The sequence below is a fragment of the Zerene cesonia genome, chromosome 18 (genome assembly GCF_012273895.1).
Source record: "Zerene cesonia ecotype Mississippi chromosome 18, Zerene_cesonia_1.1, whole genome shotgun sequence".
Classification (NCBI taxonomy): Eukaryota; Metazoa; Arthropoda; class Insecta; order Lepidoptera; family Pieridae; genus Zerene; species Zerene cesonia.
In genome coordinates, this window is record NC_052119.1 from 1,957,145 (window position 1) to 1,969,487 (window position 12,343).

Sequence of the window (12,343 nt, forward strand, 5' to 3'; positions counted from 1 at the left end):
CCCGCTATGACATTAAATTAATACATTCAACTGTATACTCATACATGCTTTCTATATCATATTATAGCATCTTATGAAATAAGATAACAGGTTATATTTGGACCCAAAACTTGTTAGATTACTGTAATTATTTATTAACCGCAATATATTGATATTAACTTGAATTCATACAATTTTACCATCGAATATTACCAAATATTAATTCGGGAAACCGCTGACTGGAAGTGGTTTGTATCGGTTATTAATTTCATTCACAAATTTATTATTAGATATTATGATTTTATACTAATATTTTTTGAACCTTATTTTCTGATTATAATACTCTGTTATATAGATATTTAATTATTTATGAAACTTACCTGATTAGTGAACAATGAATTTATTTAAATCGTATATTTTTTGCTCTCAATTAGATCTTCGTAGAAACAGTATATATTAGAATTAATTTGGTTTCGAGACTTAAGATTTTTTCATTCACATTAATAAATATAGTGCATAGTAAAAATAGCTGTTTAATGATAAAATCCACTAAATTGTATCACTTGTTCTTATACGAAGTGAAGCTAATAAAGATGCGTATTAAAAAGTCACCTTATCAGTTAGTTACATGGAATGTATAGATATTTATAATATCTATATATATATATATTTATAATTCAGTAAAATATTCATGAATATTTTCGATAGCACATTATAGTTGTCTTCGTAATATGCTGGATTACTACTCCAGCTACGATTTTCTAGTTTTGGAACCCTGTTATAATTAAATTAAAGATACCTTTGCAGTTTATGTTTCGGGGAAATCGCATTGTACACCTACATTAGGGCCAACAAAAGAGCCTATTTATCAATAAAAGGCTGAATAAGCAGCTCTGACACTACTTATGTTACTAGTGTTTAGAGGTGGTAATGACTTAGCATCGTGTGGCCCACCTGGGCGAATTTTGCTTCCTTGCCTTGGGCTTTGCTCTCTCATAAAATAAAATTGTCACAAACAAGACTTTTAAGAGAAGTATTCATATTAATGGCTTTACTGAGCGGGTTATCTCGCTGTTCACAGCTCATTGGGTTTAGGAAATCGGTGCTGCATTACCAACGTTTGTGGGCGCATGGAATGTATTGCGTCAGTAATATGATTATATTTCCGAAGTCAGTGAAGTAGCACGGTATGTGAATGGATCAGTGGTTGGAGACATCTCCATTGATACATATCAAGGTTCATTGATTTATGTAAATATTCATTTTTTATAGTATTTGTTAAAGAGCATCTCTAAATTTATGCGCTATTGTGCAGATCATGTTTCGACATGCTTTTGTGTTTTTTTTAAGCATAAATATAAATCCCTGTATATTAAAATTACCTTTAAAGTATATTCTTTAGGCTTCATTAAGTTTTATAGGCTCACATGGAAACTTTTTATCGCATAGGAATGTCTTATTCCTTTTTCAAATTACTATGTATTTATTAATTTGTACATCAACTCACAAAATGTCATATAACAAAAAATCACCACAGTGTTTCGTCCGCGTCGACCCATTGGCTCGAATATTTCCTTGTCAACTACATAGAAAATATTGAAGTCGATATAATTAGTGTTATTTCCATAGCATTCTCAGGTATAATCTATAATCTTGTTTATCAAGAGAAAACAACAGTAAATTCCAAAACTGATGTAGTGCACTATAATCAATACCACAAACCTCTCCATTTTATGATACCTTTATTGAAACCTTCAATCAAGCATAAACTAGTCTTAAAACAGGCTGATACGGTTCAAATTGAACTGTCCAACTAGATATAAAACAATCACTTTTCACGGCGAAATGTGGTAGATTTGTTATACTAGGAATAGAAATAGATATTTCCTCGAGTCACTTTTATTAGAGCGAAAGGATAATTTGAATGCTTCTCAATAAATTAAACAGTTATTATTTTGATTAAACTGTTATTAATACTTATTTTGAGACTGCTAACGTAATTTTAATAATTGAAATAGATTTATGATATCATACTCATTAGAATGTGAGTAAATTGTAAGATATATTTATTATATTGCAACAATCATTATATCTATTGAGGATGAAATTTGGCAAACTCCATAATACATATTTATATTATAGTGTACGAATGCTAAATGTTTTTTTTTTTTAGTGAATAGTTATGGCCGAATTTCGACTACTGGGTGACAGAGTCTATAAAAGATTCATACAAAATTCACATAGATCACTCAATTCTTCCGTCGACACAAATAGCATAGACGCATCATTAGAAAAGTAATTTACACACACAATGGTCTCTGTTTAACGATCCCTAGACAGGACCTATGTCAATTTAGCTGTGTCGACTGCGAGTGCTCTAATTCTGTTAACAGCACGGTGACCGAAACTGACGCCTATTTGCTATTGAGAGCTGGCACTTTTAAACAGTTTAAAAAATGTTCTTCTGCGAACATTTTTGTATTGTTTGATCTGTTTAAAAATGTTGAAACTTAAGTCATGTTGAATATTTAGCTGTGAATGTTAATAAATAATTACGTATGTGAAATGAGAGATATCGACGTTCAGGGAAAATTGCTGATGTATATGATACTAGATGCTCGTCCCGACTCCGGCATATCAAGCTCTCTATTTTATCCCCGAGGGAGCATTGAGTCGGGATAAACAGTATCCTATCACCAAAGTCAACTCATACCTTGTCTGTATGCCAAAATTTCATCAAAATCTGTTCTGTAGTCTCAGCGTGATTGACGGACAAACATCCAAACAAACAAACTTTCACATTTATGATATTAATGAGATAGTAAGTTAATAGTAAAACTATTTGCACAACGATTGACACTCTTCAGAAGAATATTAAATGATAAATAAGGATATGTTATTTAGACTGGATGAAATCAAACCCAAACATTTACTCTCAAGTGCGTAAGTAACAAACATACTTCGTAATGTAATTTCTTATTATACCGAACTAGCTGCGCCCCGCGGCGTCACCCGCGTAAGTCGGCATCCCGTAGGAATATCGGAAATTAAAAGTTGCCTACATGCTATTCCAGTTGTCTAGCTATCTACGTACCAAAGTTCATAGCAATCGGTTCAGTAGTTTTTGCGTGATAGAGTAAAAACATACACATACGCATACTCACAAACATTCGCATTTATAATATTAGTGGGATACAAAAATTTTATAGACGGTTATTACGACTAGCATAAAAAAATATCAAGCGTCCAAGCAAGGCTAGCTAGTTTCAAGGTTTGTTGCATCCAAAAAATCATGGAATTTGTTTTTTTAAAAAAGACTGAAAAGAATAGTTTTTTTTCCTAAGATTTTACCATTTACTGTTCAAACACACATACGTAGTAGCACTAACTTCACTTTTGACATTAAAATAACATAGTTTATTTTCATATAAAACGTCCTCAACGCACAATAAAAGGAATATTTGAACGCGTAGCTATGATATCCTACGAGGGCTCGTCGAATAAATGCGTAGACTCAGTAGCGACAAAAGTTTTTTCCCAAATTTAACGGACCATTGCCCGAACGCGTTACGATGTTGACGATAGAAATGTCCCAGTACATAAATAAACTTGTATTTCGAACCGGAGGAAAATAAAGAAAACTTAGATTCGTGTTTTCGCTAAAAGGTCTCGCCTCTTGCGTCTTTTCGGGCAATAAAATATATGTGGAATATATGAAAATAAATATTCAGGTGAAGCGAATTTGTATCGCACGATATGATTTAGTGGTATGCAGCGTGAAATATTATTGTACGTTATGGCTTGCGATTTAAAAAGTGAAAAAGCTCGTACAGTTGAAATTGTTTGGGCTCGCAAAATTCATATTGACAATTCCTACATAAAAGTTTTTGTAGATTGTATAATGATTTAATAAGATATTCAACCTGTAAACTAATAAACTGACTCTGATTCTGAGAATGCTTTTAGAAGTGTCTAGAAAAGTTAATAAATTTTTAAGACCACCTCGTTTTTATAAAGGAATGATTCTTTAAAATCCCATTGTATTTATTTCAACAGCTGAGAAATTAGCACTATAAGCTTCTTAGATAAACATAACTCCAGGATTTATCCGAACAATTTCCCTATTTAGATAATAGTTTATAAATATAGATTATTTGCTAGCTTATCTGTGAAACTCATTAGGAGTTTGATTGCAATTGAATCGAGCTTTGATCCTATTAAAAGAATTTAACAAAGCTTAAGAAGTTATCTGTGGATTATAATTAAATTGGTTGAGTTAAGATGATAGTTCCTTTAACTCCCCGAGTAGCCTATAATATAATTATATATAATGTAGCCAAATAAAATTCTACCAGTTTCGCTAATCCTGTGTTTTCCTAATTTTGTTCAACACAGCAACTACGGATCCTTTCCAAGAAGCACGAAGGCAGGAAAAAATATTTAAAATATTCTTCGTAAGCATTAATAATTCAGGCATATCTGAGATTCATTGATATTGAGATTGCTTGTGTCGCTTACTAGGTCGCACAATATAATGAGTTTGTTTGAAGGCGATTTTATTATTAACTACTGTTCCGATTTCAAAAACTATTTCAGCATTGGATATGTACGTGATCCCTGAATGCAACAGGCTATACATTTACCACGAGCGAAGCTGGGTCGGACTCCTAGTTTTATATATTCATAAACACAGCAATGTTACTTTACTTTTACTGTAATTTACTCCCAAAACACCAAATAATTTGTGAATTTATCAGTGTGTGAAAGATCTGAAAAGAATAAATAAAATAATTCTTTTCAGATCTTCCACTTCGATTACACGGTATAAATAACATAAAGACATTATGGTGATTAGTATAGAGGTATTATAATAATGCATTTCTTGAAAGAAATTCCATTCTGTTAATTATGCTATATGATATTTATTACATATACGACGCTCACATGATAACATTTCGTGGGTTCGACATATTAACAGTTATTGACTGATCCGCGGCTCATTTAATAACACTAAGCCGATTGGATAAGATTGCTCTTGAGATTATTGTTGGGGTTGCGTTTTACAAATATTATACTAATAGCCATAAAGGTGCTTATCTGTAATCTCATTAAATGAGTAATTATTTTTTTCTCATTCATTCTTATCATTGCGTTATGATATTGTATAATGAACTTTTTAAAATCAATAATATTCATTATATTAATCGCTACTTTATTCCCTTCTTCTTCTTATCTATGTTATTTATTTCGAAAAATTTAAACTAAAAAAGAGACATAAAACTGATTAAGTATTTATGAATAGGAACCAAAGTTACTAGGTCAAATATAATTAACTCACCTTGTGTTGCAAGCATAAAAAACGCATGTAACGATTACTTTTTATATGAATAAACATCGTTTCCGTGGAGTAGCGGTTATCACATCTGCCTAACACGCAGAAGGCCCCCGGTTCGATCCCGGGCGGAAACAACTTTTTATTTTTTTATATTATTCCTTTCTTTTATATTCTGATACGTCTATTCTGATGCAGAGAAGAAAAATTGCCTTAAAATCTTGATCAGTGTCATAAAAATTATCAACCCCATAAAAAATCGAAAATTGCTAAAATTTTGCTACCAAATCATTCGTAAATAAACATCGCTTTTCCCCATCATTGACTTGGAGCCATCTAAATAATTATGCTGTCCGTTGAACCGTATTCGGTGAAAAAGGAAATAAAAAAGTTCCCGTATAATTTTATACGCCTGAAGTAAAATTATTCTCCGATACGTAGAAACTTCACAAAACTCCAACTTCGATTGTTCTCTTGAGGCTGATTTTGCGAGACAGAATTGCCAGAATCTTTGAATGGATGGAGCTTTCGTTTGTTTTAGTGACGTTTAACGTGCTTCACTTGGTTTTACCACAGATTAAACAAAGTGTTCAGAGTGAAAGGCGTACCATTGAATCATTTAAATTCATAGAAATGAATATAAAATTGTAAATGTTATAGCAAATATCCAATTGTTGGATTATTCAGACAATTGAGTGTTATCACACTTCACACTATATATGATATATCATAGTAGTATTATAAATGTGAAAGTTTCTTTGAATGCCGTCCGTCAATCACGCTGAAACTAAGATACAGATTTTGATACGAAATTTGGTATACAGACAGTGTATGATCTCACATAAGTGATAAGGTATACATTATCTATTGCTTATGAATTTATATATAGTTATATAAAAATCTTAAAATTACTTATTACGATCATCACAGTATAATGCATTTCTATGTAACATTTAAAAATATTATTAATTACCATCTATCTTTAAATAGCCTAACAATTCATAAAAGTTTGTTTGTAATATTATTATCATAAATTGTAAATAAGTGTGTTATAATTGAATAAGTCAATTTCATCGAGTGAGTTGTGGTTTAATATTCATAATGAATTACGTACGATGCTTTGTTATATTAGATAACTAATTATAATACATGTTTGTTTATAGCTGATTAATAACCATTGATGTTTAGATAACCTATATCACGGATAGTATTATCAGGATCTAAACGGACCTAAACTCATTATAAATAATAACTAAAGAAGATTGATTGGTGATCTGCATGCTACTGTGTTTCGTATGGTTAGTGGGGGAGTCGGAGACCCGTAACCTTTTTTCTTTATCCCTTACCCCTTAAAAGCGGGCAGCGCAGCGGACGGTGGTGATCGCTTGCCGTCGGGTTACCCGCTATGACACGAAAAAAAAAAGAATAAAGGATCTGTCATCGGCTTCATTCTCAGTCTCTGCAAAAACATAATTTCATTTATGCTAATTTTTTTAACGATTTCCATCAACACTTCAAAGTTACCGATCTTTTGTTGTATATCAATAAAACAAAAGAATCCTATTAAAAGAAATCACCCTCACTAATAGCCATTATAACCCGCGTCATTGTTTCATATTTTCTAAGTAACTTATTAAACTTTTTATTGTCTTATAAGAATCGTCGTATTATCCTTTAATACTTATCCCTTTGTTCCACCGCAAACAGTTATTTCCTGAAACTTCTAGAAGTATTTGGATTGTTTTAGGAAATCATAATTTAATACCTTTACATTGATAGGCTGGTTTCTTAAAAATCTTTGTTTTCTTTTCTCATGTATAATTTACAACAACTCATCATCATCAGCCCTTATATGTTCCCACTGCTGGGACACAGGCCTCCTATGAGGACCACCACCACGCTGGCCAAGTGCGGGTTGGCAGATGTCACATGTCGTCGAACTTTTGATTCTCGGACATGTCGGTTTCCTCACGATGTTTTCCTTCACCGTTTTAAGCAGTGGTGATATTATCTACATGCACAGATAAATTGAAAAATCAATTTATTTCCTGCACGCTCACCCGGTCTCGAATTTCGACTTATCAATTTTGAAGTCCGAGGTTCTCACCACTGAGCCACCACTGCTTTAACTTAGAACAACTCATTACAAACTATTTTATTGCACTTAACATCTTATTTATATCTATAAACTATTATTGCTTTGCAGCTCATACAATTCGAACAAAATTATTATCTCTTCATTCTCTCCACAAAAATTATTTTAAATCGTTTTTGTTCAAACTTTGTATTAATTTATTATCTACCATATTTTATTTTGCAATTCGATTAGGTTCCTAATTAATTCATGTTTGTTACAATAATGTCATCGCAGCTTTGCTTACTTCGTAATGGAATAAAAGTATCCTATATACCTACATGTCTATACACATGTAGGTATATACCTATAAAAATTGTCCTTTTATATCTCTTTTCCAACAACAGAGAAAAATCTTATATTTCCGGTTAGGAACAGCAAACCCTTTTATCAGCTTCGCAGAATATCTAACACATTTCGCAACTGCGCCTGACCTCATAAATACCACTATAAATTGATCCCTTTTCTCCCACCATCTATTAATAGTTAAGGTCCATGAACCCAGTCCAGGCTTACCTGCGAAGGAATCCGGGGAAACGAGTTCTGACTCATAGTTGGGAAGATTAGCATTCTGGGAATTTACACGGTTCTTATTGTTCTTAGCGTAAGGTTGTTAATCCTGTAACAATTGTTGGATGGGGTGTATAATAGACTTTGTTTTTAGGTAGGGAATCAATTAGTCTTTGACAATATTTTATTGTAAGACCAGTCAGTGTTCGACAATCGACCAAGTGTGATGTGCGTTTGTGTTGACATATATTTTGTTTTGTGTTCGCGTTATCTTTTCTCGTGTTTGTGATAAAGATCGTTTTGTTCAGGTAATTTTTTATTTGTTTTATTTTCGATTAATTTTATTGTCTGTTGAATTGTTATTTAAAAGTTCGAAGATTGATTGCTTAATTTTGATTCAACTTCATTTGTCAAGAATTGAAGTTTCTATATACAACTAGCTGCACCCGGCAAACGCTGTTCTGCCTTACTCTGATCATTTAGAGGTATGAAAAATAGATGTTAGCCGATTCTCAAACATACCCGATATGCACACAAAACTTCATAAGAATCGGTCAAGCCGTTTCGGAGGAGTATAGCAACGAAAACTGTGACACGAGAATTTTATATATATAGATTACATAACTATTGTGTTTTTCTTTGCCCTTCAATCAGTTATAATTTTTCTTACAAAAGCTCTACATATCAGCATTAGCAAGTTAATATATCAAATGCTTCAATATTTAATTTTACTTTAAAAAAAAACTCCAAGATATTCATCAAACATATTAAATTAGGCATTAGTCAAAATAGCATATAATCTAGGCCACCACTATCGATACCAAGACAACAGTAGTCAAACAGCTGTTTTAAAGGTCACTCGAAACAATAATGTTATTGTACGATCAACGGTTAATATAAACATCTATGGTATGTGTAGAATGGACCATCGACTTGCATTGACAGAACTATTATATACACTTGAAGGAATCTATACAACAGTTATATATATCTACTCTTTGTTATAAACTAACAACCAACGACTGGTGTGACCTTTGTTTTAGGGTACGGAGCTCATGTAATTTAAAACGACAAAAAGCATATAGGATGGAAATTATAAGAAGGACAAAGTTTGTGTCTACGTATTTATTATAACAAATTATTACCCCTTACAATGTTGTAAGTGGTAATAATTGGTTCTACTGAATAGATTTTAAAAATTATTTTACCAATGAAAGCCACGATATCTGTGAGTGTCATGGGCTATATTTTAGTCCCGATTCATCCCGGGTGGACGCAAGCTAGTCTCATATAAATAAAAGTGGATGAAATAGTGTAAACTTAAATGATGACTTAATTTTATTAAAATAGTAAAACTGTAATATTGTTAGAGCTTTATGAAATATAGAAAAATAATATAAATAAATATACCAATCAAGCTGTTCAAAAAGATGCTTCACGTTTTTTTTTTCCCAAAAACATCTGGCAGCTTACAGAACATTCTCGTTTAAAAGGTTCTTCTTTGAATAGATCTGTGTATTTTAAAATAAACCAGTATTAAGCTACCTGTCTGTATTAACAGCTGTTAGCCAGCAGGTATTCACGCTTTTGAATTTTATACAATAGCAGGTTTGTAGGGAATTCCGAAATATGGTACTAGCATGTGAAATGGTTAATGTTTCTTCTTCAATTACGTAGTTAATATTTATATATATATAGTACGAGAATAAACTTAATAAGATAACTAAATAAGATTTTAAGAACTTATAAATATTGGACACAGCTACCTTTTTAAATAACATGTGAATATTTGTTATTATGATAAGATTTTTATTTGTTTATGTTCATGACGCACAGTATATCATGTCTTAGATAAAATCATAAGATACTTTCTATACTGGCATCAACAAAAAAAAATATACTGATCACGTAAAATAAATGTAACTAGAGCGCAGACGCATATTTTATCGCATCGCATCTTAAAGCTCTTATTTGATCCATCCAATGCTTCGTTTGATGTGCGTACTATCTATGACTCCTTTTATTTATACAAAATCTCAAAACCTTACCATGCTTATTACAATAACATTAACACCTTGTTAATCGGGATAGAAGAAAGAACAAAATGTAAATTATATTTTATAAGAAAAATACATTTAGACTTAATATATGCTATATAATAAAATATTCTCTACAATTTTTCTATTCAGACTCTACACGGGGAATATAGTTTAAGTTAGCGAAATATGTTCACAAATAAGATTGAAATAACTTAGCTTCCATACTTATTTGTATTAAGACTAGACTTATAGGTACACATATTGATACATAACAATACAAAAAAATTAAATTAATGTAATAATAATTAAATGCTCTAGATCAGGCATTAAAAATTTACAACATTTTATATAAAGTAAATGCTGGTTGCGATGTAATTGACGGACAAACGAACATTCGTTGAATTTATAATAATACAGATTATCACATCAAAATCGGTTATCCTAGTCGAAAAGTCGAGGTAACAAACACAAAAAATATAGTCGAATTTAGAACATCATTTTTTTTTAATTATGTACCGCATGTTAAAATTATATTATCGGCTCTTTTTTATGACTATAACAGCATTAAAGATAAAAAAATCCAATTGAAATTTCTACGAAGTGACCATTTACATTATATATTATTAATTAAATAAATATTAACGCTTTACAACTTCAACGAAGCTTTAAACTCGATTTGTTAATATTTGTCCAACGAAACAACTCTATTTATTAATGATATACTTAAAATATTGCGTATTTTACAAACTTATGAAATTACTATTACATAATTGCAAATAATTAAGCAATCACAAGTGCTATTATGAAAACTGACCGCGAACCATTCATTACGTTTTGTATAGTAGACTGCAACAGAATTTAAAAGATTTCTTATTTTGTTACAGATCTATTAAGAGGCACAGTGAAAGATGACGTCTAGCTGTAGTAAAGAAAACCTGTTACAACCGTCAACGTTGCAGGAAGCCATTAATGTAATCAAGTTTCTAACCACGTCTCATAAGCAAGAAATTGCAAAACTGAAAGATGCCTATACAAAACAAAGTGACACCATTAAAAAGCTTGAAGATAACAGAAAAAAGGAATTAGAGTTCTTATCAAAGGAGCTTGAAAATTACGAACTCAACCTAGCCATAAGGACGGAAGCAGTTAACAGACAACTGGCACAGAAAGATGAAATCATTAAAAAACAAGAAGAAATAATTGAAGATTTAACAAGTAAATTGAAAATTAAGGAAGCTTTAAGTGTACCAGAGATCTCAATAAATGTCGAATCGAATTCTGACTCCGGAATTGCTTTGGATAATGATGACAGTTCAAACAAAACTAAAGATAATAAAACCCCCGCGAAAGCAACAAGAAAAGGCAGCAGAAGGTTTGCCGATTCTATCAGTTTCCTACGTAGGGTTGATTTCTCACCGATGAAATATAAACCTAGTAATCGAGAAGGTACTAAAAAGAAAGATGAAAAGAAGAAAACTTTAGAAGTTCCTCACACAGAATCAAGGGTTCTTGTACGACAGTTTAGTTCAGAAAAAGCCACAAGTGATGAAGACAGGCAGCTATCTGAAGATGTTGACGCGACGCTATCAGATGATACCATGACCTCTATAGTTATAAGGCCAAAGAAATTAGACGAAAGTATGAATAACCATTTCTCAGACGACGGCAGTGAGGATACCAGTGAAGAACTTTTCGACAGAGTAATGATAAGGAGTAGCGTAAGAAGATCAGTCAAAGCAAATCCGAAATACAAAAAGATTAATCGAACGAAATCGAAACTACTAGAACAAATGAAAATTAATATCGTCGATTGAAATATTAATCATAATTGCAATTTCGATGGTGGTTATTTATTTAAACGTATTTATTTTGATCGCATTTCAATTTAATTGAATTGGGATTGCATTAAACAGCATTTATGTGAGCGATTCTTGTTTTATTTTCATTTTGTACCGTTATGTTGATGATAACATACCTCATTCGGATCTTCCCACGTAACCAGTTATGTTGTTTGATAAAAACTGAAACATGGCGTTTGCATTTATTAATTACCTTCGCTATAATGTCCTGCATTTATGAATGAACTGCGTCATTAATTCGTTTTTGTTGATAGCAATTAAAATATATTCTCTTATGGCGTATTTCATGAATGACAGACAATTTGTAACTAAATATACTTATTCATACTTTAAAAAACGTGTACACTGAAAAATGCCTGTAATAAATATTGTTTTTTTATGTAGACACCGTAATATGGGTGGTCTCTAGACTCTATCAGTCATTCTAGACTAAAAAAGTAATGTAAAGTTTATATCATAAATATCCTGGTGGATGCCATTGAGAGAACAT

The 12,343-nt window shown here is 31.6% G+C and overlaps 1 protein-coding gene and 1 non-coding gene across 2 annotated transcripts; both read left to right on the forward strand.

Moving 5' to 3' along the window:
• The first annotated feature begins 5,375 nt into the window (after nucleotides 1-5,375).
• On the forward strand, nucleotides 5,376-5,448 carry Trnav-aac. Its single transcript has one exon. It is a non-coding gene; the product is annotated as a tRNA-Val (tRNA).
• A 2,675-nt stretch (nucleotides 5,449-8,123) lies between these two features.
• Nucleotides 8,124-11,920, forward strand: LOC119833929. The gene is made up of 2 exons (XM_038358164.1): nucleotides 8,124-8,263; nucleotides 10,879-11,920. Exon 2 carries the CDS (start codon nucleotides 10,903-10,905, stop codon nucleotides 11,806-11,808), a length of 906 nt encoding a protein of 301 aa, XP_038214092.1. The 5' UTR covers nucleotides 8,124-8,263; nucleotides 10,879-10,902; the 3' UTR covers nucleotides 11,809-11,920.
• Nucleotides 11,921-12,343: the final 423 nt, after the last annotated feature.

What these genes read in the sequence shown, in the direction of transcription:
- LOC119833929 (XM_038358164.1), top strand. Translation starts at nt 10,903, where the DNA reads ATGACGTCTAGCTGTAGTAAAGAAAACCTGTTACAACCGTCAACGTTG.